At 47.4% G+C, this 27,399-nt stretch overlaps 1 protein-coding gene across 9 annotated transcripts in view; it reads right to left on the reverse strand.

Moving 5' to 3' along the window:
- The window catches only part of OSBPL1A (oxysterol binding protein like 1A), a 2,815,351-nt gene that overhangs the window by 1,171,928 nt on the left and 1,616,024 nt on the right, over positions 1-27,399 (reverse strand). For all 9 annotated transcript variants that reach the window (XM_069620918.1, XM_069620915.1, XM_069620919.1 and 6 more), the window contains one exon: positions 15,784-15,943. In XM_069620918.1, the coding sequence (XP_069477019.1) occupies positions 15,784-15,943 (160 nt within the window). The remainder of the gene's footprint in view (positions 1-15,783; positions 15,944-27,399) is intronic.

Consider the following 27,399-nt stretch of genomic DNA (forward strand, 5'->3'; position numbering starts at 1 on the left):
GGATCCATGAGTGAGATTGCTTCTTCCTCTTGCGCAGTATACTCTCCTCGGGGGTAGGCCCCTCCATGTCAACTTCAGGAATGGTTGACCATGCAGGTAGTTTTGACTGCGGTTGGCCAACCGTGAGCTTAGCTGCCTTCTCCCAAAGGGACTTTGGGTTCTTTTTCCTGCACAAAGCGCACCCTCAGTATGTGACCCGTGCCGAGGCACCTCACACAGACGACATCTTGGAGTCAAAGTCTGTGCATCGCTTGAACCCCGAAATCGGAGGTGCAGTCAAGAAGATTTGACGAGAAATCGTCGAATAGAGCCAAGGACTTGATGAGTAACTCGCAATGTTCCTCAGGAGCAGCATGTCGAACACGTGGAAAAAAGGAACCGAGTTAAGGGGTGTAGTAATGCAGTATATACGACGTCCAACCTCACTTCCGGAGCGGATAATTGAGCATCGAGCAAGACGGATCGACGATCGAGTCGAGATCCATTACAGCCCTTATCGAAGAATTTTCCGAGCAGCAGGGCTGGATGAGGATATCCATCTGATGAGGAATCTGTGGGAGACAGGCAATCCATTGAACATGAATTTCTGGGGAGTACCAAGACTTTGTGTTCTTTTTAAGCATACTCTGGGTTTTTAACGGGATAGCCTGGCTAACTGCTTCAGTAAGCGTGGCTTGATAGGTCACAGCCAGGTCAGCAGCAGTGTTGCAAGAGATTAAATCATCCAAAATGGAACTCAGAACAGGAGTCAAGGATTTCGGAGTTAGCCTATGCATATTCCTCAATGTAATCAGAGTTCTCTCTAATTTTTGTTTTTTATGTTGGGGTGAGCATTGAACATTAAAGTGGATGAGACTGGTCTGACAAGGTGCAAGCTCTAAGTTACATGCCAGAACATTATGACTGGTGTAATGAAGCCCCTCAACGCTCACACCAGAAAAAATACAACCCACTAGGGAAAAAGCCCAGCACACCTCTTGCAAGGAGAACAAAGCTTTATTTGTACAAAATAGAAATGCGCCATTAAAGAGCTCTGCTGCCACTGAACGTTCAGCCAAAATGAGTATGTGCAACATTTTATAAAGGTACACAGCGTCATCGGTGACATAATTTAATCACGTGACCTATGGTGAAGGCAACTGGTCCCTGCTATCTGATCGATTGCGGGTCTAACAGTTTCAATGGTTGGTGGTCTGAGATTGGCTGGTACCTTGGAATGCCACGGGTCTTGGGATGGGGGCATTTGAATTCTATTACTTAAGAGTTGAAATGGGGTAGGTCGGAGGCGTGTGCCCTCCTTCTCGTGGGGTTGCTTTTACAGAGAGCTCTGAAACCCCTTGTGGCCTTGCAGGGCGCATTTCTTCTAAGATACAAAATGCTCGCAACATGAGACAATGAACCTCTGTAGCTCTGGCCTTTCTCACCGATGGGATACAACCTATTCCTGCATGCATACATTTTATTTCTATGTGTGTGTGTCTCCGGAATGCAGCCCTGTTTTCAGTGCAAAGCTGGGCCTCGATTCCAATATGGCTGCTACCATCTAAGATGGGGTTTGGTTCCCCATGTATACCAGAATGAAAAACATGCACCACCCTCCCTGCATTACGGCTCCTATGGACAACCCTCTCCCCCATACAACCCCACTGAGCCCCTACTGCACACTGCCAGGCCTCTGAATCATCCAAAAGTGTCCCTCCTTCTCAACACTGGTAATCCAGTCCAGAGTCTTTGCTTTAGTCACGTCCACAATAGTACTAAAAAAGTCCAGATCCTTTAGCGAGGATTCAACAGCTGTAGCCAATGGATCAGAGCCATCAGCCAGCCATAAGTTAAAATCTCCTAAGATCACACCTCTGGAGGCTGGTTTGAGCATAGGCATGATCAAGTCACAACATTGAGAGCGGAATTCTGGCATGGCTGATATAAAAGGAGACAGCTATTTTATTTTGTATTATATCCCTCCTCTTTTCTTCTACACTGTCTATGTTCATAGGCAAACAACTGCAGTGTTGTTCAGGCATTAACTGAACAGTGATTGCTTCAGTAGTGGTCCTGGTTGCACGCGACTCACCTGCTCATTGTCAGATTAAAACCAGGCCAACGGTATCCTGTTCCATGTTTTACATAACCTTTTATCTAGCACAGTGGACTACATACTGCGCACTTTCCAGGCTGCTTAGAAGTTTTCTGTACGTGAGGTTGTACTGTCCTTCAAGCAGGCTGCACTCCTCACTACACCAATTTAACCAACATTCAGGGACAACATTTACCAAAAATAGCTTTGTCTGACATGATTTAATGGTTTACAAATTGCCTGCGAAACATTCTGCGGCAAGCAAGTATAACTTCAGACTCGCTATGTTACAGTTTACACATTATTTATATTGGAAAACAGCTGTATCGCCAAACATCTAGAACGTCTGCTTTAAATGTGTACCTCTGGAAGTACTTACCAATGCTCTACATTATAGGACAAAATTGTGCATGAATTTTAAAAATCAGTAAGCAAAGTTGTAGATTACTACATGTGTGCGGGGCAATGCAGATTGCAAAAACATACCGCACAGAGAAAGAATGTGGTCAGATTTGATTGTGGCAGGCCCTACTAACAGTGTGGTTACATCTCGAAATGACTCAAAAGCACGGACCATAAACAGATAATTTTGCACAAGCCTAATTGATCAACAAAACAATGCAATATTTTAAATCTATTTTCTTTCCTCGGCCAATCAGCTTTGTGGAATTCCGGTCAATAACTACACAGGATTTGGCAGCATTCCATAAATCTGCCTGGACAAGTGCTTCTTCCCTATACAGCAACACACAAAGTCCCTAATGTATACTTAAATGTAAGTTACATTTAATACCACACTGACCCTTTCCAGTAACGTATTATTTTAGAGAAACGTAATTTGCATTAATGTCTATTTCACAAAATTAATGTGGTTTATTGTTAAACATGTTTTTCAGATCTTTTCCTTTTTCATGAGGTTTATCAACAAGTGTACCCAATGGGTTTTTCTTTTAAATGCATGCGTAGGACTGTTTTTAGGCACTGCACAGAAAAAAATGTCTTAGCCCACTAGCATTCTGAGTCCTTATAAGTAAAAAAAAAAAAGAAAAAAGAAATGTATCAAAAAGCACTCGCTTTATGCAAGTACACAACGGTATAGACCGCAACATCTCTAAACAACTTGCTGAAGACACAGTAGCTGAAATATTTGATTCATTTTATAGAAAAAATGTATAGTTACTCACCGTAGTGACAAATGTACTCTTAGTCTGTAGTCCCCCTTCCTCTGTACTATATGGGCATGCCCCGCGAGGGACAGGCGACGGAAACTTTTTCACCAGAAAAATCTTTTTTCTACTTTAAATTTAGAGGGGTGCAGCCCTCGGAGAATGCGCTCGCCTGACTCAGCCCACCGGCGCCACTCCTCAGTCCCCACTGACCCGTCGACAATATTGCCTAATGACACCAGTATTATTAGGGGGGAGGATGGTGGGACGTATGGAGTAAAGGGGACTATGGACTAAGAGTATGTTAGTCATTACGGTGAGTAACTATTAATTACTCTTACGTCCCATCGCCTTTCCTCCATACTGTATGGGTGATTAAAACTGAATGTAGCCCCAGGGTGGAGAGGAGACCCTCCTTAAGAAAACAGGTTTCTTGGAACCACCTGTCCGAATGCCGCATCTGACCTAGAGGCGGCGTCCAAACAGTAGTGCTTACAGAAAGCCGAAGGCGAGGCTAAGGTAGCCGCCTTGCTGATGACCTGCCATGGCACATGCCGCTGGAATGCGATGGCTTTGGCCTTGGCTCGGACCGCATGGGCATGTAAGTTAGCTGGCCCAGGTTTGACCTACCGCTCATAGGCCTCCTCGCTGGCCGCAACCATCCCCCTTGCTATGGAGGCCTGCTAACCGGGCCTTGACCCACCGAGAGGGACAACAAGGCATCTGACTTGCGGAAGTCCTTGGTCCTGTCCAGGTAGTATTTCAGCGCGTGTCTGACATTCAGACAGGGCCAAACCCTCTGCGGCTCGTCCTTGGGGTCGGCGAAGAAAGTGGGTAAGACTATTTCCTCTTTGAGATGGAAGGAGGTGGTCACCTTGGGTAGAAAAAGCAGGGTATGTTCGCAGGACGACTTTGCCCTTGTGAAAGGGAATGTAGGGTTCTGAAGCCACCAGAGGCTGGATCTCGCTAACTCCGTGATAGCTGAGGTGAGGCCCAAGAGCAGGGCTGTCTTTACGGTCACCAGCCTGATGTCCGCAGACACCACTGGCTCAAAATGTTTGTGCGCCAAAGCGCCCAACACAACATTAAGGTACCGCACAGGGTGTGCTTTCTTTATATCCACCTGTACACCGGAGTGGGCGAGGTGTGCCGAAAAGGAGAGCACGTCGTCCAAGGTGCACTTAAGCGGCTCGATCTCCCTAGATTCGATCCAATGACAATTACTCTTATATTGGCACCTAGTAGCCTTGCTTCTAGCGCCCTGGATGAACGTTAGATTAGCCTGAGATAGCTCAAGTGTTTCAGCATGACCAGCTCATTAACTGCGCTGCAAGGGCTAGTTTGTGAGGAGCAGGGTGGAGTACCCTGCCCCCCTCCTGGGCAAAGAGCTCATAAAATGCCCGGCCCAGGTTTGCAGAGGCTGTCCGCTGCCAGGTTGGATTCCCCCGGGAGGTGGACCAGGTGGACCGCCATGAGGTAGATGTTGTTCTCCAGAGCCCATTCCCACATGCTGACTGCAAGGTTTCCCAGCGGAGGGGATCTGGTACCCCTCCCAGCTTGTTGATCTAGTACATGCCGGTGGGGTTGTCTGTCTGGATAAGAACTGTCCTGCCCTCGATAAGAGGGAGAAAGGCCTCGAGAGCCAGCCATATGGCCCTCAAACCTAGCCAATTGATGTGGGAATCCTGCCGAGTCCATACTCCATAGACACTGTGGTTGTCCAGGGGGCTCCCCAGCCCTCTAGGGAAGAGTCTGTAGTGACTGTGATCTGAGGGGCCGGCTGTCGAAAGTGCTTGCCCTGTGCAGTCCACGGACCACCGCTGGAGGTCCAAGTGGAGAAAAGGAAGAATGTGGACGGGTTCCGCTTGGAAGCCCTTCTCCTCATTCCATGAGGCTGCGAAGTGCAGCTGTAATTTCCTCATCCTGAACCTCGTGTGTGGTACGACCAACAGGACCGCTGCCATAAGACCCAAAAGGTGTTGGTACCACCAGGCCGAGGTCACTGGCCTGGAGAGGAAGTGAGCTGTGGCTCTCTTGATGGCCGCAATATTGTCCTCCGAGGGAAAGATTCTCACGGAGCTCATGTCCCAGATGAGGCCCAAGAAGGTCAAGCTCTGCCTGGGCTGCAGCCGAGACTTCTTGAGATTGATAGTGAACCCCAGGTCGTGGTGTTCATCAGTGCGGAGGCGGTATGGTGAACGGCTTCCAGGGAGGTGGCCCGAACAAGCCAGTCGTCCAGGTATGGGTAGACATGGTGGCCCTGGGCCCTGAGGAGGGCTGCCACTGCATTCATTAACCTGGTAAATAGTCTTGGTGCCGTGTTGAGGCCAAAGGGTAGCACCTTGTATTGGAAATGGCAGCCGCTGATCCTGCAGAGCAGTAAGGAACGATGCGGCTGCCAAATCGGGACGTGTAGATAAGCGTCCTTCAGATCCAGAGAGCACATCAAAGCTCCCCTGTCCAGTGTATCTACAGTATGAGCTGACGTAACTATCTTGAATTTTTGCAGAGGGAGGGAGAGATTGAGGGTCGAAAGGTCCAACACAACTCTCAGGCCAACCTGGTTCTCCTTCTGTATGGCGAAAAATCCTGGAATAGAAGCCCAATCCTCGCTGGGAGGCTGGGACTTCTTCCACTGCCTGGCTCTCGACGAGAGACCGGATCTCCGCCAGGAGAGTTGTCCCAATCTGTGGGAGAGGAGGGGAGGAAGAGGAGAGGAAGGTACCGGGAGACGGTACTCCGTGGAGACTACAGTGAGGATCCAGGGGTCCGAAAAATTCTGGCGCCCAATTTTGCATGTGAAAGGCAAGCCTGCCCCCCCTGCCGGAGTCACGTGGACAGGAAGCGCTGTGTCATGCCTTCTTTCCCTCTGAGGCTGTTGCGGAGGAGGGTGGATTGGAAAGACCCCTTACCCCCCCCCAAACCCCTTTTGTTGTTTCCTCCAGTGCTGACTCGGAGACAGGTCAGGTTGCCTGGACCTCCCTCCGTCCTTGGAATCCCCGGAACCCGCCAAACACCCGCCCCTTGTCAGAGCGTTGCTGCGACTAGGTGTAGGCCTTGGGCGTGGCCTTTGTAAGAATAGATAAAGACCTTGCGATTTGCGAGCTGTTCTTTCTATATCCAATTCGTCATCTGTGGTGGAGTGGAGAGGTGACTACTGGAGAGGTAAAGGATGCGTGGCCATCTTGTCTGGCTCGGCAGCCATTTTGTCGAGCTGCATGCCACGTGCCGAAGTCAGGGTGCCTGGCTCGCTTAAACTAGCCCCCTTGTTAGGTAGAATTCTCATTCTATGGCTAATTTCCCTTACCTAGCGAGTCCCCCAGCAGCTCTGCTGGATTTCTGGAGTTTATTTTTTTTACTGGGTAAGAGTGTGAGATTTTCCCCCACTCTTGCCTGTGTTTTGCCATGTGTATTTCATCTGTTTTGTGATTGTGGACTCTGGAGTACACCACTTCAGCAACCCCACTCTTTTGTGTGTTACACAGCACCTTCAGTGCAGTGACACAGGGTTGTCTTTTAGACTGCCCACCGATTCCATTTCTGGGGCTGACTACTGTCCCTCGGAAAAGGGTAAAGTTGCCATTAACTTTACATAGCCATTTAACCACAGATCCAGTACACCCCATCGTACATGGAGTATTGGAAAGGGTTCATTTTTAGCCCTTTTTATCTGTACCTCTTGGAGCAATGTTTCGCTCCCTTAACATTAAGACTTGGCTGGTGGCAATGGTAGCTACCCTAATTTTCCTACCGCGATTATATTACATAACGTGGTAGTGTTATTTTAGTAGCCTCAAACTTTAAACCCGCTAGCCCAAATACTTTTTATTTCGGCTCCGGTTGGGTTTAATCACCATTTCTTTTTGTTAACATCCTTCTTGGGTCTTTGTTTGCGCGGTAAACCAGGTTTGCCTGCTTTGTTCGCCGACCTTTGGCGGGCTTCTGACCAGATGCCCTCTGGCGTCTGGATGTCTAGGTGGCCTGAATGTGAGGAAGGGGTGTAGTCACCGCCTGCACAAGGTCTCCTTGGAGACCCAAGTCGCACTTTGTGTTGACTGGCTGAAGTGATTGTCCGGGCTGGCTAAACCCCCTGCCGAGTGATTAACAGCCAGGCTGTGTGAATGAGGGATTTTGGCATAAAAAGGCAGGACTCTTGGGCTAGAAGGCAGAGTCACCTCTGGAACTACAAGGAACCAAAGAGAAGCGGAGAAGAATATGGCAGCTGCAACCCGAGTCCCGGTGAAGCCCTGCTGCAGTCCTGAGCTATCTACCCCTTCGACGACTAAGAGAAGATCCAGTCCGGAGTCTTCTTCCCTTGAGCCTGGTGGGATCAACCAGCTCGTCTTTCCTTCAGTGAGAGAATACTCTCCTAGGTCGAAATCACTGCTGTGCTGTAGTGGTCCGGATAGCCATCAGAAGAGCCCTCTCCTGATTTAAAGGAGTGCACCTTTTATTCATCATTGTCTTTTCACTGCTGCTGGCCTCATCCCTGGGTAGTGCAGATCACTCCAGACGTCGTCCTTCTTGTCCACACGACTGAAGCCGCAGGGACCGTGAGTCTGCCGAACTACCAGGAACAACTGCCGTGGCACCAGCTTTTCTGCAACGGAATAAGGTACTGTGCACAATTGGTCATTCTCTCCGTCTCACCAGCCGGAATCTGGGTGAACCCGTTTCCTCCACAAAGATTTGTTCTTTCTTCTCTCCCTCGTATAACTTTTCCTTCCATTTGACAATCTTTACGTACTCTTGGCATCTCGAACTGTTCAACGTGTGATCCTCAGCAACTGAGCATCTGCTCCATTAACACTGGCGCAGGCCTATTGACTTTAATCTGTATCTTTGAATAAGTCCTCGAGCCTCCTTGCCTTGAAAAAGTATTGCCTATGATTTTTATTCACTTTTCCCTTGTTTGAAATTCTGAATTACAAAGTGTGTTTTAACTTTGTGAGCATTTCTATTTGTGGGTACACGTTAGTATAGCAACACTGGTCTGTCAAATCCTAAATGTACTTACCTTGAATTTGCTGGAACAAGTGGAATTGGTTTTGTGTAGTGTATTTTATGTGTGGTTTCGAATTTATAGAAGTGTAATGTTTTATAACAGACGGTTTAAAAATAAATGTACTTATATTTTTTACCTGAAACCTTGAGTCAGAGTTTGCTCGAGTCAGTAATTGTGGTCCTTTGTGTAATTTCTACTACTGCTCATTTACTCTTGAGATAAGTCTGGCTGCTCCGCTACTGCTGCGACTTTAACAGTGTAGTACAGGCTTGTAGTACAGGCTTGTGGTGAACTTGTATTACCACTTGTAGTCTTAATTGTGTGTAGTGGTCCCTAAGGGCACTGCACAGGATTCTGCCCAACACCCGTCCAAAATGCTTGGTGTTGGAACATAAAGCCTATCCCGCACCTCAGGCCGTGACCTGGAAGGCATATTGCCCTCGGCAGAGCTGCCGGTAGTGCTGCGTGAAGGCGCCCCATCGGCCATGATGCCGGTACTAGGTCGTTGCCCCTCTGGATTAGTCCCAGTAAAAGAACCTTGCAATCCCTCAGCACTGACACCGGAAGGATTCGGAGACCCCTCGGCCGTGAGGCGGTTAGCTGGACTAGCCTCGGTACGTGTGCCGGTACTAGGGCATTGCCCCTCAGGAGTAATCCCAGTAAACGAACCTTGCGGTCCCTCAGCACTGACACCAGAAGGATCCGGAGACCCCCCCTCGGCCGTGCGGCCAGTATCTGGACTAGCCTAAGTATGTGTGCCGGTGCTAGAACCCGAAAAGGTTCCTCCCAGTCAGGCGCTTCCTTGGGAAGGAGTCGTCCTCACGGGGTGCAAAAGTAAATGGAGGCCTTACCTTTGGCCACGAGCGATGTTTGACAAAGTCCTACAAGTCCTCCGGAGGATCTGGAAGAGCACCCTACACCTAGCTAGCCTGTTCTTCAGTGCACGTGGAGTCAGCGCGTTGCACGCGGAACAACCTTCCCAGCCGTGGTCGATCCAAGGCAGTGGAGGCAAAGGGCGTGGGGGTTGGACATGGGGAAGAGACCCTCGCAGGCTTGACACATGCTGAAGCCTGCTGAAGTCGACATGCGCCATGGAGGAGCGTGCCGTCGGAGGACCAAGTACCTATTGAAAGAAAAAGACAAAGATATAAGAATATCCGGGGAAGAGCGTGTGGTATTACATGGCCGAAGCCAAACCCAGGAACGCTGGTGAATTCGGCATATTCCTGTCGACATGGAAAAGGGGAGTGGTGTCGGTGGAAGAAGAGTTTTCTGGTGAAAAAGGTTCTGTCTCCCGTCCCTCGCGAGGGTCACCCATACAGTATGGAGGAAAGGGAACGGGACGTAAGAGTATGTGCTCACATACAGAAGTTTCATGCAACATTAGGACATGGTCTGGTAGAGTACACGTACACATATACCAACACTTTCACGTCCATCAGGCATCTCAGCACTTTCAAAGGGAAAGAATGGTACACTGCTTCAGGTAACCTTAAAAGATTGGTCTTCAGTGTCGACCAAAATCGCAAATGACAATCCAACAGACTGATTTGCAATATAAGGTTGTTATGGAGTGTGACAGCAGTGAAGAAAAGTGCCCCTATTGCATTTTTAACACTTTGGGATTAGCTTTTTTCTGTTGCAAAAAACGCAGAATGCTTGGGTGGGCGCAAGGTGATGACATGTGTGACTGAGAAAAGTCGGAGACCTTACAGTGAAAGGACTTGGACACAATAATAGAGTGACTCAAAGCCCACGGTTTCCCTGACCAGCAGCAGTCCATGAGGTGTTCGAAGGGCTGGGCAAGAGGACTGTGGTCAAACCTTATGAAAATGTGTCTGCCGCGTTCTATTGAAGTTTATCAGTCCACTTTCGTAATGGTCAGTTTCTTAAGGACGCCTCGGTATGTATGCTGCAATTGAGTAGTTACACCAGGACAAAATTAGCAATTCAACAACCATCCACAGATTATCTGTCAACTTCCTGTCATAACAGATGGAGTCTACTAGAACACACAAGATTTCAGAAGTGTAATCCCATGGTACTTAAGCATGGGCCACTTGACACAGAAGGACCAAGAGGAGGGTCTCATGCCTGAGTGTACCCTAATGTATTAACACATTAGAAGACTCAGGTTGATCGGTTCTGTAGGGGATATTATGGTCCAATATTTAGTTTGGGTTTAGATTCGCCCCCTTGTGAGGTACTTGGGATTGCTTTAAAAACTGCTTCATAGATGAAAAAAAGTTTTTTTTATTAAGTTTCTCTATCCGAAGGGTATAAAAAGAGGATACATATATATGTATTTCTATTGGATACTTGTGTTCATTCTTCTTTACGAAATGGTATCCGGGTGTTCAAAATTTCCTAAAGATTTAGGTCTCCCATATTATTTCTTCTTCGGTGCTGGTCTTTTTATTAGTTTTACGGAGTCCAGTAAGGGATCTTAATGGTTCCCATCTTTTTTAAGGGAGTCAAAAGTAAGGAGATCCGACGAGTTTCAGGAGGAATATCTGCTCGTCTGGATTTTTTCCTGGTAAAGAAGCCACAAAAAGCCTACCGGTTTCAGTGGCACAGGCAAGGTAGGGGCCACATTCATCAGGGCTAGGCGGACACTTAAAGGTTGCTGTGTCGACAATTGGGTAATTGATCGGATAATGCCAGGAGATCCCACCTGTGGATAGATGGGGAAGGGAAAGGAGGGAAGGGACAAGAATACAGAAAGCACCATTATAGTTGTTTATAGATAACACACTGCAATATTGTAAGGGTGCTGTCGTATAGAAAGCTGGGACTAGGTCTTACCTAGTTACAGGGGTGCCCACAAGTATCCGTGTAGTTGGGAAGGTTAAGTAATGTACTTCCCAGAAGGGCATGTGGTACTTGTCATGCTCAGAAATCTGAAAAAAGGGCAGAGTTTTAGATTTTTAACAGAGGGGGCGAACAATATAACATGGTTTTATGGCAAAGGTTAAAAAAGAAAGTGGTGACTCGAGAGGTCAATTCATATGGAAATGACCCCCGGCAAAATTTACTCAAAAGGGCTCCAAAATATGTTAACCGCACAAGATCTATCTTAGGCGAGTGTTCTAACGGGCATTCTGTGCTCCTAGGCGTCAATACTCTAAAGGATGGAACATTATTCGAAAAGTTGCGCAATTAGCCCCAGGGTGGGGGATTCTCTTGATCCTCCTGCAGCCCCGGATCAAAAAGGTAAATCGGTACACTCGCGCCTAATTATGTAGCTGGCAGCTCTGGGCAGCGCTTACCTGCTACGCCTTAGTCAGAGATTCAGAATGGGGTCGGCTCGCAAGAGATGCTGGCCCTTGTAGAGTAACTAACAGCTGTACGCGTGTTCGCGTACGGCCGTATATTATGATGTATACTCTGGGCGTCCGTGAGACGTCGCCGGGCGTAACCAGAGACGAAAAAGGGACTTCTTCATGGTCCGCGCCATCTTACGTGAGTCCATGTAGACGCTTGGGACAAAAATAAAGCTGAATTGTTCCGCTTATTAGTGCTCGGTGGCCATATTCTATTGTAATAAATAGAACTGTGCCTGGGCTCATTACCACAAAGAAAAGAGTAAAGAGTAAAGTGGATTAATGAACATAGCGGGGGTCAACGTTGTCAAAGATTTATCCACACACAAATGCCACTAGTCCAGAATGTTCGGGCACTTACAGGAGGAGCAAAATTGCTGGAGGTCCACCCTGTGATGGTGGATTTGATCTACAATGTGTTATGGGTTATTCTGCTAATTGTTAAGGCATATTTACGACTGAAAGTGGTGCGTAGGGCAACATGCCTGCGGGTTTCTGGTGGTTGGAGCTCATCAGAACTTAGTTGGTAGCTGAAAAAACTGGGATAGCTAGCTGAAGTCATGACACATTGTTAACGATGGTATGAACCGTAAAGCATTCAATCGTACAAGGTAATTAGTACAATACAACATAATTTGTCAACAACCAACAAAGTGACAGAAAGGGTGAAGTAACTGGAAGTTCTTATCACAAAGTAGCCAGGGTCTGCCAGCTGATTAGTTCGTTCAGACTGGTCTTTTTGAATACAAACATGGAGCGATGGACTTTAAATGGACAATTATTGAAAAAATCAATGTCCCTAAACGAGGGGGAAACATTCATGACTTACTCTTCAAAAGAGAACAATTATGGATTTTCCGTTTAAAAACTGATCAGACAGGTCTGAACGACCTAACCAGCTGGCAGACCGTGGCTACTTTGTGATAAGAACTTCCAGTTACTTCACCCGTTCTGTCACTTTGTTGGTTGTTGACAAATTGTGTTGTATTGTACTAATTACCTTTTACGATTGAATGCTTTACGGTTCATACCATCGTTAACAATGTGTCATGACTTCAGCTAGCTATCCCAGTTTTTCCAGCTACCAAATAAATTCTGATGCTCTCCAACCACCCGAAACCCGCAGGCATGTTGCCCTATGCACCACTTTCAGTCGGAAATATGCCTTAACAATTAGCAGAATAACCTATAACACATTGTAGATCAAATCCACCATCACAGGGTGGACCTCCAGCAATTTTGCTCCTCCTGTAAGTGCCCGTACATTCTGGACTAGTGGCATTTGTGTGTGGATAAATCTTTGACAACGGTAACCCCCGCTATGTTCATTCATCCACTTTACTCTTTACTCTTTTCTTTGTGGTAATGCGCCCAGGCACAGTTCTATTTATTACAATAGAATATGGCCACCGAGCGCTAATAAGCAGAACGATACAGCTTTGTTTTTGTCCCAAGCATCTACATGGACTCACGTAAAATGGCGCGGACCATGAAGAAGTCCCTTTTTCGTCTCTGGTTACGCCCGGCGATGTCTCACGGACGCCCTGAGTATACATCATAATATACGGCTGTACGCGAAAACGCGTACAGCTGTTAGTTACTCTACACGGGCCAGCATCTCTTGCGAGCCGACCCCGTTCTGAATTTATGGCTAAGGCGTAGCAGGTAAGCGCTGCCCGGAGCTGCCACCTACATAATTAGGCGGAAGTGTACTGATTTACCTTTTTGAACCGGGGCTGCAGGAGGATCAAGAAAATCCCCTACCCTGGGGTTAATTGTGCAACTTTTCGAATAATATTCCATCCTTTGGAGTATTGACACCTAGGGGCACAGCATGCCCGTTAGAACACTCGCCTAAGATAAATCGTGTGCGGTTAACATATGTTGGAGCCCTTTTGAGTAAATTTTGCCGGGGGTCATTTCCATATGAATTGACCTCTCGAGTCGCCACTTTCTTTTTTAACCTTTGCCATAAAACCATGTTATATTGTTCGCCCCCTCTGTTAAAAATCTAAAACTCTGCCCTTTTTTTCAGATTTCTGAGCATGACAAGTACCACATGCCCTTCTGGTAAGTACATTTCTTAACCTTCCCAACTACACGGATACTCGTGGGGACCCCTGTAACTAGGTAAGACCTAGTCCCAGCTTTCTATACGACAGCACCCTTACAATATTGCAGTGTGTTATCTATAAACAACTATAATGGTGCTTTCTGTATTCTTGTCCCTTCCCTCCTTTCCCTTCCCCATCTATCCACAGGTGGGATCTCCTGGCATTATCCGATCAATTACCCAATTGTCGACACAGCAACCTTTAAGTGTCCGTCTAGCCCTGATGAATGTGGCCCCTACCTTGCCTGTGCCATTGAAACCGGTAGGCTTTTTGTGGCTTCTTTACCAGGAAAAAATCCATACGAGCAGATATTCCTCCTGAAACTCGTCGGATCTCCTTACTTTTGACTCCCTTAAAAAAGATGGGAACCATTAAGATCCCTTACTGGACTCTGTAAAAATAATAAAAAGACCAGAACCGAAGAAGAAATAATATGGGAGACCTAAATCTTTAGGAAATTTTGGAATACCCGGATACCATTTCCTAAAGAAGAATGAACACAAGTATCCAATAGAAATACATATATATGTATCCTCTTTTTATACCCTGCGGATAGAGAAACCTAATAAAAAAAAACCTTTTTCATCTATGAAGCAGTTTTTAAAGCAATCCCAAGCACCTCACAAGGGGGTGAATCTAAACCCAAATTAAATATTGGACCATAATATCCCCTACAGAACCGACCAACCTGAGTCTTCTAATGTGTTAATACTTAAGCATGGGCACCATCCCGGCATTTTGGCTTCCAGCTCTGTATAAGACGCATGCAACATGCATTGTGCAACAACTAGAAATGCATAAGCAACATCCTGCATTTTACAATGTGCATTACTGGGATGCTCAACGCCGTGCAGGCTAAAGGGAAGCAGGCATATGTGTACACGTTTATGAAGAAGCTCTGGTTGAAAGGGCGGTAAGGTTAAGATTGAAGAGCCATCTAGGCCAATTGTGGAGAAAACAGCCGACCAGGTTAAAAAAGGGTGACATATGTAATAGATAAGCGAGACCACCAATCTTTGTGAATGTTCAGCGTTTCTTGAATCTGAATCTGGTGAGGCCAAGCCACCCAGACTACGAAACATGCAAATGTCTGGAATCCAGTGCTCTGCAGCCCGAGAACATTCAGAGATGTACACTCTACCAAAATCAAACGCGGCAGGACCAGCCATTAATAAAGGTAAAATACAATAGTGACAAATTACAGATATCAAATACATACCCCTTAATTTATGTGGCACAACTCACTTTTACAGCAGGAAGGCCTGTTTACTAAAGTAAACAAGTTTAGTTGTTTTCCTATAAACAAGTATGCCTATGCGCTACAATATAGGACAAGTATGCATATTTTCAGTTTGGTTGACAATGGCCACACTATCACTGTTTCATATCGTACCACAGCCAAACATGTTTTTGTTTAGCAACAATCCTATTTGTGAGAAAAGAATGTCATTGTATCTGCCCATTAACTGGGCCGCGTGTCTTGCAAGGACACTGGAGAAGGGGTGTCGAGCTGCACATCTCATGCCTCGCTAACAGTAATTGTATACCTTTAGTAAAACGGCACACGGCCGGGGATCAACAAAAAGCACTACCAAGCCCACCTCATGAATGCATGAAAATATGACATTAGGTGGCCAGGTTGCTTGTATTGTGCTATTGTACTGCAGTTGAATTTCGCCTTGAAGTGAGCCTGTGCTGTGACCTCCACCAGCAAACTGCTTTATTGATCCCCTACCAACCACCCGGACAAGAGGATCAAGTGACTGGAAACGAAAAAACCGCCGGTACAAACGTCATAAAAAATGCATCAAGTAAAAAACTGCCCTTTTCAAACTGAAGGCCCTCAACACGACTCAACTAACTGTTTAATATAACGTGTTTATAGTAATGTGTTCGCCATACGTGCGACGTGTTTCCAACTCTTGAAACATTTCTGGAGGCATTCCATTATGAGCTTGCAATCAAGAAAAGTGTCTTTGTGTTGCTTGACAAGATTTTTCCACTGCCCAAAGAAGTAGCTATCCTCACTCGTTTTTATCCCACGCAGGCTAGCTAAACTAAAGCATGCAATTAGCGAGGAGCAGAGAAGGGCCCTTACCTGTGCGTTTTGATACCGTTCGGCATCGAGTCCTCGCCGCCTCGTGTCGTTTCCGCCGACATGCTGCCTTGTTTCGGAATACTCAAATGTAAACTCTCTTCGTCCAGCGAAAAACTTGTCTCCGTTACAAATCCGCAGCACGAGTGGTCAGAGCCCGAATCTACAATGAAAGCAGGCTCACGTTAACAAGCAGCGTTCGGCGTTTTCTGTAACAACTGACACCTTGCCTTATGCCACATGCCTCCCTCCGCTTCCCCCGCCACCGGACTCGCAACATGAGAAGGCTACTCGACTCTGTTGACAGACGCCATTTAGCAACAACCCTATTGCTTCTAAGCTAGGCATGCAAGAACGAATTGCGGCAACACATGGTCTCGAGGAATAATAACACACCTTGAGCTCTGGTGCCAGACGGAGGTGCAGGCTTTACAGTAAATAAATATTCCAGCCCCACAAGGTCGTTCAGGTTCACTGTCATAATAACTTGGTGCATTTCAATGGAATGAGGGTTGCACTATTTATTGTAAGAATGTATCCTAGTCCAAGCAAAACCTCTGTGCATGTTTAATCTAGAGCCAATCCCATTATGCAACCCCTTTGACAAAGCAGTTTCTAGGCAATATAGCGCCTTGGGCAAACAACTAAATTGTGTCCCACACATGTGCTTGGCTCACTGACATAGTACAATCTCTAGCACCCCTGCCCTAAGAACACACCAAGGACATGCCCAACACCATTCTCATACCCTTTTGCCTCAGGCACAAACAGTGGCAGCAGGTAGACCATCCACAATTCAGCCTATGGTGTACACCACACAAATGAGCAACACACACGAAAAATAATGCCGTCCAATATCCTGTACAAGGCACCATTTGCGAGTTTTGAGCTGGAAAATTACCCAATTTTAGTCCCACCAAGTCTTACCGTTTCCCAATCCCCTCCTTCTATAGTCCCTCCTTCTCTTAAAAGGGTTTTCCACTCTTCCCAGTTTTCTGATTCTTTCTCCTCTCCCCTCCTCTGTATTGTATGTACTTTACCACACACTAGGTTCTCACTTGATTTTTCCTGTTTTTTTTATTTGTTTTATTATGGTTGGTTTATTTCAAACCTTTCATATTAAATCAATATTAAATCAATACATCTCCATCACATTAGAAATAAAATCGAACCTTAGATTCCATATTCATCTTCCATCAATTAAGAACAAACATCGAGGCTAAAACCCTAAAACATACAATTTACAATGATATCCTTCTCATATGGAGCAATTACTTCATTTGCTTGCTATTTGGCAGTTTTAGGACTTCTTCCAAGAATTTCATAACCGTTATGATGGCTTTTTTTATTGTCACCAACCAAAAGAGTATTCCACCACTCCTTTTGCGATAATGAGGCTCAAGTCATTATAACATCCTGAAAATACTTTATCGGTAGATCATTTAGGGATTCACAGTCGATTACTAAATGTTCAAGCGATTCAGGACCAAAAGGTTGGTCACAAAAACGACATGTCGGCGGGTCAACCCCCAACATCCTTCTCAGATTCAACAATTTCCTGGTTGGCAGAATATTCAATCTAAACCGGAGAAAAAGGTTACGATACCAGGGGCAGGGGAATTTGGACAGGTAAAGTGGGAGCTTGTTCATCCCTCTACCTTGCAAACTCAAATTTAGGGCTGGTTTATACTTTGCCCTTTGCGCCAATGTATCAATCCAGTCCCGGTAAAGTCGTTTTTTAACTTTACTTGGTGTTCTCAAAAGGGCATCATTAGCAAATCCCAGATCCTCTAACCAAGACTTACATTCGGCCTCCCAGGAAACAAAAAAATCCTTCTCTCCCCCTCAAAACATTTCCCATAGAATGCAAGTATTTTCCATTTGATCCTCGATTGCATAAATTGAAGCCCTAATTCAAATCTGATTTGATTTTCCAATTTGTTTATTGGCATTTATATAATAAACAGTTGCATCATAGCATTGTGCGATCACAGTGGTATAAGTCAGGATTAAACAAATGTAGGCCAATTAGAAATTAACAATTAAACAGTAACAGCAAAACATAAACAACATTAACAAGTCTCCGTATGGTCGTTAATGTAAGCAACGTGGGAAGGTCAGGCAACAAATGAGTTCAGGTTAGGAACTGCGCAAGTATTCTGTGTCAGATAGCGTGTGTCAATGGGGGCAAGTATCTCAAGGGGGTTTATCGTCATTGGGGGGGTTAAGTAAGGCCCAGGTGAGAGTTTTCCAGGCAGAAAGTGCCAAGCTCGTGTCTTCGGGGGATGTGGCAACGCCATCCTCCCAAGCTGAGGTTTCTGCCCCTATCCAGCGCTCCAGTTCGTTACGCCATACCTGGTATCGTGGGCCTCCGGGTCGCTTCCAGGCCATAGCAACGGTCCTTTTGACCAGAATGCATACCAGGTCCATGAGCTTAACTGAGTGTTTGAACTTGGCCAGTCTGGGATACGTTCCAAGAAGGCACTCTTTTGGGGTCCACTCATATCTGGTCATGCCTGCCTCGCGACAGAGGAGTTCCACTCTCGCCCAGAGTTGTCGGACCTGGACGCATCCCCAGAACATGTGTAACAGATTTGCTTCATCTCTACCGCACCAAGGGCAGTTGTGTTGGGGTAGCTCATATATTTTGGCTATTCTAAGTGGTGTCAGATACGAGCGGTATAACATATTAAGCTGAATCAATTTAAATCTAGAGTTTCTAGATACCACGTTGGGAAACGCTAGTGCTCTACCCCATTCAGCTTCAGACAATTCGTGTCCCAAGTCTCCTTCCCATTTGAGCTTGAGATCACGACTGCGGGGATTGGGCCTATCGATTAGGTGACTATATATACGGGACACAGGCCTCCATCCATCTCCCAAACTATATAGGTGTGTTATGAAGGGGTCAGTTTCAGGTTCTTCTGGCCACGCGTCCCATTTGGTTCGAGCAAATTTACGGATCTTAAGTACCAAAGGAATTGGCCAGCCGGGACGCCATCGACAGATTGCAAGGAGGAGAAATCACGGAAGGAGCCCTCGTTATATAGATCCCCCCAAGTGTACACTCCCAGCCTTTCCCAGTATCTAATGGAAGCAAGGTCTAAAGAGTTCTGACACAGGTCGGCAAGGAGCGGTATGTCCGGAGTGTGTTTATGTTTCAAGTGGAGAAGAATTTTAACCCTTTGCCATATCTGACGACCCAGGGCAGCTAAGTATGGAATCCCATACACAAGATGTTGAGGGGCCCAGATGAGTTTGTTTAGCCTGATCGGAGCAGTTGAGCGTTGTAAAAGCAGTGTTTCGGGGGTGTCATCGTCGGCTAGCCATTTAGCCACGAAGCTTAATTGGGCAGCCAGGTAGTATCGTTCCAAATCAGGGAGCCGAATTCCTCCCTGCTCATAGGGTAGGGTCAGCGTGGATAATGCAAATTTGTGCCTACTAATTCCCCACAGGAAGTCTTTAAGTATCTTCCCCAAAAGGCGAAAGAAGGGAGTCCTAATATAATAAAAAATGTTTTGGAAACCATAAAGAAATCTGGGGAGAACAATCATCTTGATGATGGAAGCCCTACCCATCATGGATAGGGGGAGGCGAGCCCAAAACCTAATCGACTTGCGCAAGGGAGGCAGCGCCGCTGCCGTGTTGTTGACGAGCATAAGTTCGGGCGTGTGGTAGATATTAATGCCCAGATAACGGAACGTGGTGGGGCGCCAACTTATACCCAGCGAGGGGAGGTCATCAACGTGTGTATTTTGGAGGGCACCCAGCGGAAACAGACAAGACTTATGTCTGCTGAAGTGTATGCCTGATACCTTGGCAAAGTTGCCAAGGACTTCCAGCATGGTTGGGACATTCAGCTGCGGGTCCCTCACATAAAGAAGGACATCATCTGCATACAGGGAAATTATGTGGTCCACCCCGTCTAGCCTTATACCAGCATCGAAGAATTGTTTCCTGAAAAAAATGGCGATGGGTTCGAGCCCAAGTATATATAGCATAGGGGAAAGTGGGCAGCCCTGCCTTGTGCCCCTTTGAATGTCCCATGCCGTGGAGATGAGCCTGCCAGATTTTACTCGTGCTCGTGGTTTAGTGTAGAGAACTGTGATCCATCTAACAAATCGTTCTCCGAAGCCAAACTCCCGAAGCACCGCAATCAGCCATTCCCAGAAAATAGAATCGAACGCTTTGATGGCGTCCAATGAGAGCAAAGCATAAGATTCCCCTGCATGGGTGGAATGTGTTAATACATGTTGTAGCCTACGAAGATTGGCAGTGGTGTTGCGACCCGGCACAAAGCCGCTCTGGTCAGGGTGCACCACATCTCCGATCACCCTGGACAGCCGCTTGGCCAGAATGGTTGTAAGGATTTTAACATCATAATTGAGCATCGCAAGAGGGCGATAGGAGTCACAGTCATCTGCAGGTTTACCTGGCTTGAGGAGGGGAACCACCAAAGTCTCACGCATACTCTCAGGCAGGATACCCGACTCATAGGCTTCTAGGAACACCTCATGCAGCAGCGGAGTCAATTCCGGCTCGTAGGTTTTGTAAAATTCGGCAGGTAGCCCATCACTGCCCGGGGCCTTACAAGTGGCCAGCGACTTGATGGCATCGGTTATGTCATCTATGGTGATATCGGCCTCCAAAGCCTCCTTATGCGACAGCGGGAGTAGGGGCAGGCCAATTTCATCCAAGGTGTTTGAAATTTCCTCAGTGGGCACCATGTCATTATGGGAGTATAGTTGGGCATAGAACTGCCTGAAAGTGTCATTAATTTCATGTTGGGTCAGATGTAGCATGCCATCTGCATCCCTTAAGGCTGTGGTTGAATGTTTAGGGTGTTCTTTCCTGCACAGCCAGGCGAGCAGTCTACCAGGTTTATCAGCGTGGGCGTGTGTTTTATTGGTTCTGGTGATGTAATCGAATTTGGCCAGTCTGTCCCAGGCTTCCTTGCAGGTGGCCCTAGTATTGGCGAGCCTGTCTTCCTGCGGTTGGGGGTCCAGGGTGTTGGATTCTAGCTGTTCTATTTCAGTTTCTAGTAATTCGAGTTCAGTTCTTAGGCGTTTCCTCATTCCTCCCGCCTTTGCTATGACCTCCCCCCTTACAACCACTTTGAGAGCATCCCATACTGTGCTTAGGTGGTCAACACTGTCTGTATTCTCACGGATGTAGTTCTCTAGGGATTCCCTGAGATCTTCCCTGAACTCCGGATCTTTAAGTGCCTCAGTGGGCATCCTCCATGTAGGTATGGGAGGTCTGGGGCCAGTGATGTTCCATTCAATTACCAGGGGAGAGTGATCAGAGATGGTGCGGCCCAAGTAATTGGAAGAAACAATCTGGGGAAAGCTCTCTCTGCCGGTAAAGAGGTAGTCAATTCTGGTGTGAAGATTATGTGGCGAGGAGTAGAAGGAATAGCCTCGATCCCCTGGGTGTTGCTCCCGCCAGATGTCTACCAGGTCTAGGCGGTCCAGCATGACATTCATAGCGGTGGTAGCGGTCGACGGGCCGCCCAAGGGAGGAGCAGATCTGTCAAGCACAGAGTCACTGACGCAATTAAAGTCGCCTCCCCAGACAAGGAATGTATCTCTATACAGTGTAATCTTTGTGCACAACATAGTGAGGTGCGCAGGAATATTGTTGTTGGGGAAGTATGAATTGACAATGCATATCTCTGTTTGTTCAATGTGGCCCCAGAGTATCACGTACCTTCCTTCCGGGTCCTGTTCAGCTTTTTTAAGCTGGAAGGTGAGGGCTGATCCAAGTGAACACCCCTCTTGCGAATTTAGAATAGGCGGACCCGAACCCCTGTCCACCCCAGTATGATTGGAGCGTTGCGGTGGATTCCTTCGTTAAATGGGTTTCTTGTAATAGGGCCAGCCCTATCCTCTTCCTGTGTAGATAGGATTTAACTCTGTTGCGGCGTAAGTAGGTACCCAAACCCCTCACATTCCAGGTGGCGATCTTAAGGCGTGTAGACATGATGGTGGCAGAGGAGTTGGAGCACTGAACTCATGGCAGTCTCATCAGCCTTCAAGCCAGCTTCGTGTGCTGAGCAATTGCCCCCTGGGTCGGCCGTCAGCAATGCGCATTGTACTCTTCCTGTTGACCATGATTGTTGTGTAGTTGTATTAAACGGAGACTTATGAACAAATTTAACTTCCACTCGAACAGGTGGATCGAACATGAAAGATAACTGTGTGTTGCCCCCAGCAGCCGTTCTGGGAGGACAACGCTCGGGGGCTTCCGCTACCCATTGGCCGATCCGGGTCGTGAGGTGCGGATGTGGTGTTGGCCTTAGGCCAGCCATGCTTGGGGTGGGGTGGGTTGTGACAATGTCCGTGGGTAGTCCATGTGGCTCCCGTCCTTGAAAGAACTAATTGACCATTGCAGCAAAGAGATCTGTTTGTGATCAGCCGTTGGGCGCCAGGGCGTGTTCTTCTCCCTCAGCCAAATTATTGTGCTCCATCCATATGGTGGCTGCTGCCGGAGTCTCCATGAAGACAGCTTTGCCTTTGTATAATATCTTAAGGCGCGAGGGATACAGGAGCATGTATTTAAGATCGAGCTTCCGCAGTTGGGCTTTGATAGGTATGAATGAGTTCCTGGCGCGCTGCACTTGCGGAGTATAGTCGGGGTATATAACGATCTTGGAGCCATTGCGTCTGATCTCGCCTCCGTCCCTCGAGAATTTGAGGATCGTCTCTCTATCGCGAAAGTTTAAGATCTTGGCTATCATCGGGCGTGGGTGTGATCCCGGTGGGGGTCGTTTCTGTAGGGAGCGGTGGGCTCTTTCGACGGAGAATCCCTGTGTGAGCTTGCCAGCTCCAACCTCTTGCATTAATAGGGACTCAATAAATTCCGTGGGGTCAGTACCTTCCATCCCTTCCGGAACGCCAAGGACTCGGATGTTACTGCGGCGGGCCCTTCCCTCTGCTTCCTCAGACCTCGCCTCGAGGTGAGCCACTTGTTTCTCAAGTGCAATAACTTTGTGCTTTAAGTCCTTGGCAGTGTCTGTGGTATCCTGCAGATTTATTTCCACCGTGTTTATTCTTTCCGCTAGGTTGCGGGCATCTTGGCGGATGAGCTGCATGTCCACCTTAAGTTCATCTATCTTGGTCTCCATGCACGTTTGGAGTGTAGCAATGGCCTGCAGCACTTGGGCATTGCTGGGGTCATCAACTGCTGCGGGGGGTTCCGTCTGTGTGGGGATCTCATATTGGCTGGGCTGTTTAGGTTTAGCCCCTGAGAACGAGTCCATAATTGTTGCACCCCTGTTTTTGTTTCGTGAAGTGGACATTGGTCCCTCCTGGTGTTGTGATGGTGTTGTGATGGCAGGTATGAGCCCCTGGACAGTGTGTAACAAGGTGAGCCTCACAGGTCAGCGTTATGTAGTGATGTTCAGCGATACTCAGTGATGGCCCCGGAGAGCCCAGGGGGGTGCAATTAAGTATGCGCTCCTGCGCGGGGTGTTCTCCCAGTTGGGCAATGGAGTGCTCTGCGATCTCTCAGCACGCTGGGCCACTGTCCTGTAACCCAGCCGGGCTCCGCCGTCCGCGGCACAGGTGAGCTCCTGCTCCCCGGTGTTGGGTTGGGGTCCTCGGGCCTTCCGGCTCGTCCGAGCGTGGACTGTTCCCTCGGTTGCCTATTCAGGGAGGGAGGAGGGCCCCATGCAGCTCGCTGCAACGACAGCGGCAGGGGTCCGCTATCGCCGCACCCGCGGCCGGCAGTCCACCGGCGGGTCTTCCTCGAAGTGACGGCAGTCCACTCTCCTCTGCAGCGGTCCGGGGCCTTGGATATAGCTCTGTTCGCTCCCCTGAGTAATGCGGAGGCTCTCCTGGGCGCTCGGGGGCTCCCGGGGGGGAGGGAGATCCAAGGGTGGCCGGTCCTGCGCTTGGTTTCCTCCCTGGGGTCTTTCCGCTCTACTCACAGCCGCGACGAGGGAGGTAGCGCCCGATGGGCCGTCTCCCCGCTGCCTCGTTGCCGGCTTAATCCGCTCTTCCTTCAGGGCTTGGCGCCGTCCGCCATCTTGTTTCTCCCGGGGGTACCAGTTCGGATGCTGCGTTTTCAGGGACGCCGGCTCCGTTTCTCCTCGTTCCTGCGCCGGGCAGGGCCGGAATCGCTTCCCCCACCGGAATATAGGTTTGGATCTTGTTCAGATCAAAAAACATCGATCGGGTTAAGGATCTAGGCCAGGATCGGGATGGGAGCTCCTCACGGGCACGTCTTTACGCCATCAGCGCTGGCCACGCCCTAATTCGAATCTGATAAATACTCTCAGGGTACCCAGACATTGCAGAGTGCTTCGCAAGATACTATGAGGCACAACAACCTTGATAGACCCCACTGCACTAGAATGAGTTGCCCTTCCGTCCCTGGACAATACGCAAAGAATGAATTTAGAAAGGGAAATCATAGAAGAAGAGCTAATAACAGCCCTATCCCAACTTCAAAATGGGAAAACCCCAGGCCGAAATGGGTTCCCAGTAGAAACCTGGAAAAGGATAGGTAGCAGCGAAGTGGCATCACACATGCTTAACATGTTTCTACACGCAAAAGAAAAAGGAATCCTCCCTCCAGACCTGAGAAAGGCCAGCATAGTGGTAATCCAAAAAATATGGTAAACCTCCAAACATGTGTAGCTCCTACCGGCCGATCTCGCTCAAACACAGAGGCCAAAGTTCGAGTGAAGATCCTTGCAAATAGACTGCAAAAGGTAATAGCTACTCTCATCCATCCAGATCAGTGTGGCTTTATGCCCCAGAGATCCACACGAATGAAAATCCACAGGCTCCATGTCGCCATCGAGAAAGCACCAGCACTACGGGAGTCACTTGCACTCCTTTCCATTGATTTCGAGAAAGCTTTTGACTCGGTTTATTGGGAAGCCCTGTGGATGATAATGACTAGAATGGGATTTGGAGACCAATTTATGAGTTGGGTCAAGCTCCTATATAATGCCCCGTCAGCAGTGGTTCAAGTAAATGTGTGGTCCTCACTAAGCATTAGACTGGGCAAGGGAACAAGGCAGGGATGCCCCTTATCTGCGATGCTTTTCACATTAGTGATTGAACCCCTCGCAATAATGCTGAGAGACACGCAATCATGGAGGGGATTCCGCTGAGCTCGTGATTGGGAGGATAGAGTCTCCCTGTATGCTGATGACTTGCTCATTTACCTGAGCGACCCGTCAGAGTCCTGCCCCATTGTTACACAAATATTGGAGAGATATGGGCTGTTCAGTGGGCTCAAGGTGAATTGGAACAAATCAATACTATTCCCGGTAAAAGGGATAAACAATATGACCCCAAAGAACTGCCCGTACCGAGTAGAACTTGAGCAATTTCGCTACCTCAGCGTACAAATCACGACCGATCTCACAGAATATGTACCCAAAAATCTATATCCAATCACTGACAGGTTTGCGAATGATGTGAGACATTGGATGGCTCTTCCTCTTACTCTACTAGGGAGAGCAGCACTGTTTACGATGCTGGCCCTCCCGAGGTTCCTATACATTCTCCAGAATGCACCACTATATATACACCCAATTCAGAGTTCCACAAAATAGACAAGATACTCAGGAAATTGTTATGGGGAGGCGGACATCCGCGAATTGCCCTGGGCATCCTGCAGCGCTCCATCTGGGAAGATGGAATCGGACTTCCCTGTCTGCAAAAATACCACTGGGCCTCCCAAATGGCAGCTGTAAATGACATCTTACACAACAACCTACCACACATCCGACAACACACACAGTTGAGACAGGGACCTTCCCCACTGGAGAGTCTTTACCAGAATATAACCCGCACCATCCCTAACACCACAAGAGCTCACAGAGCACAGATATGGAGGGATGCACATAGACCTAGGTTGGGAGGGGAAGATTACACCGGTACAACCCCTGTGGAGGAACAGACATCTACCAGAACTCAATAGGCTTCCGAAATGGGCAAATTGGGAAGCAGTGGGGATAAACAGGATTGGGGGACGTGACACAAGATGGCAAGATAGTGTCCTTTGAGACCCTAAACGAATTCGACCTACCCTTAACAGAACATTTCCACGATAGGCAGATGCTGCACGCACTTACAGCATACAAAGCAGACCTAGCCAACATGCCGGAATGCACATCCATCGAAAGAAATATTGTCATAGACCGAATAGATAGCAAAATAACCTCCACAATGTGTAACGCAATTTCCGCATTTGCAACACCGGAACTCAGTAGCCCAAAAGCTAAGTGGGAAAAAGACGTGGGACCATTACAACTGGAGGATTGGGTCACGGCCCTAATGTACCCCAGAGAAACAGCCATATCTGCCAAAATCAGACTGATTCAACTCAAAATACTTCACAGAATATACTACCCAAGAGAAGCGCTGTATCAATGGTGGAAAATAACAGATCCTAACTGTTTAAGATGTCACCAACAGAGGGGAACTTTTTCCACATCCTATGGGAATGTCCAAGAATTCAATCCTTTTGGAAGAAATGCTGCGACAGGCTCTCACGAGTCATAGGCCAGGTAATACCCATGGACCCCAAACTGCTGATACTGGGAGTAGATGCAGACATTGACTTGTGCAGGTTTGAAAAACAGCTATTTTCAACGGCTACCGGGTTCGCCAAAAGGAATCTGGCACAACTATGGGGTCAAACTCAACTCCGCAATACGAGCAACGGGTGGCAGATGTAGATGCGTGTATTTCAATGGAAACCAGGGTATACACCACTAGAGGCTGCCCCGGCAAGGCGCATAAAATATGGCAAAGATGGGAGGAAAACTAGAGATACCAGTCTTTAATGTGTAAGACTTGATGGGACCCTGAGGCCAACCTGTACTGTATAAACTACAATGACCACAGCCCGATATACGCAGAAGTACCAAGGAAATGGTTTTAGTGTATAAACTGTGCATTGTGAATGTTTGTATGTTTAGAATGTATCTACTAAGTGTTGTACTTTAAAAAGAAAATCAAATAAAATCAAATAAAATATGTTATTAAAAAAATTAAATAAAAGCAACAGAGTGTTGAAGTGGAGTGGAAAGTCCTGGCCTTTAATATACTGAGCAGAAAGAGGTTAAGAGTCGTCCCCACCCCTTTAACAAATCTAGTTTGTCTTTAATGAAGCCACCTGGCCTTTCTGGCCCATGCAAGAAGGCGTTGTAATAATAGGGAGGCAACAGTTTTCCTATAGAGTCCAATAAGGCAATAGGACGATATTTAGAGGGGGTCTCTCTACGGCCTTTCTTGAACACCGGAATGATCAATGCCATCCCCCAAAATGTAGGCACTTCCCTGGGTTCTAAAATTTGTCTGAATAGTATGTAGCAGAAATCTGCCCACACTTCCGGATTTGTTTTTAGGATGTTGTTATTAAGGCCGTCTGGGCCGGCAGCCCTGGAGTAATTTAATCCTTTGATAAGGTGTATAATAGCATCCCTATCAAAAACGTTATCCCATTTTAAATCTGGGGAAGTGTTGTCAGTAGATTTAATATCTGTCTTCAGCTTCAGAATCCGTTCAAGATAGCTGACCACAAAATGATCAGCTTTGGTTGAAGGCCTCTGTGCGAAGAGCCTTGAAAAATGCTTGATCCATCTATATTCGGGCA

This window comes from Ambystoma mexicanum, chromosome 5q, assembly GCF_040938575.1.
Source record: "Ambystoma mexicanum isolate Mex_15411 chromosome 5q, UKY_AmexF1_1, whole genome shotgun sequence".
Classification (NCBI taxonomy): Eukaryota; Metazoa; Chordata; class Amphibia; order Caudata; family Ambystomatidae; genus Ambystoma; species Ambystoma mexicanum.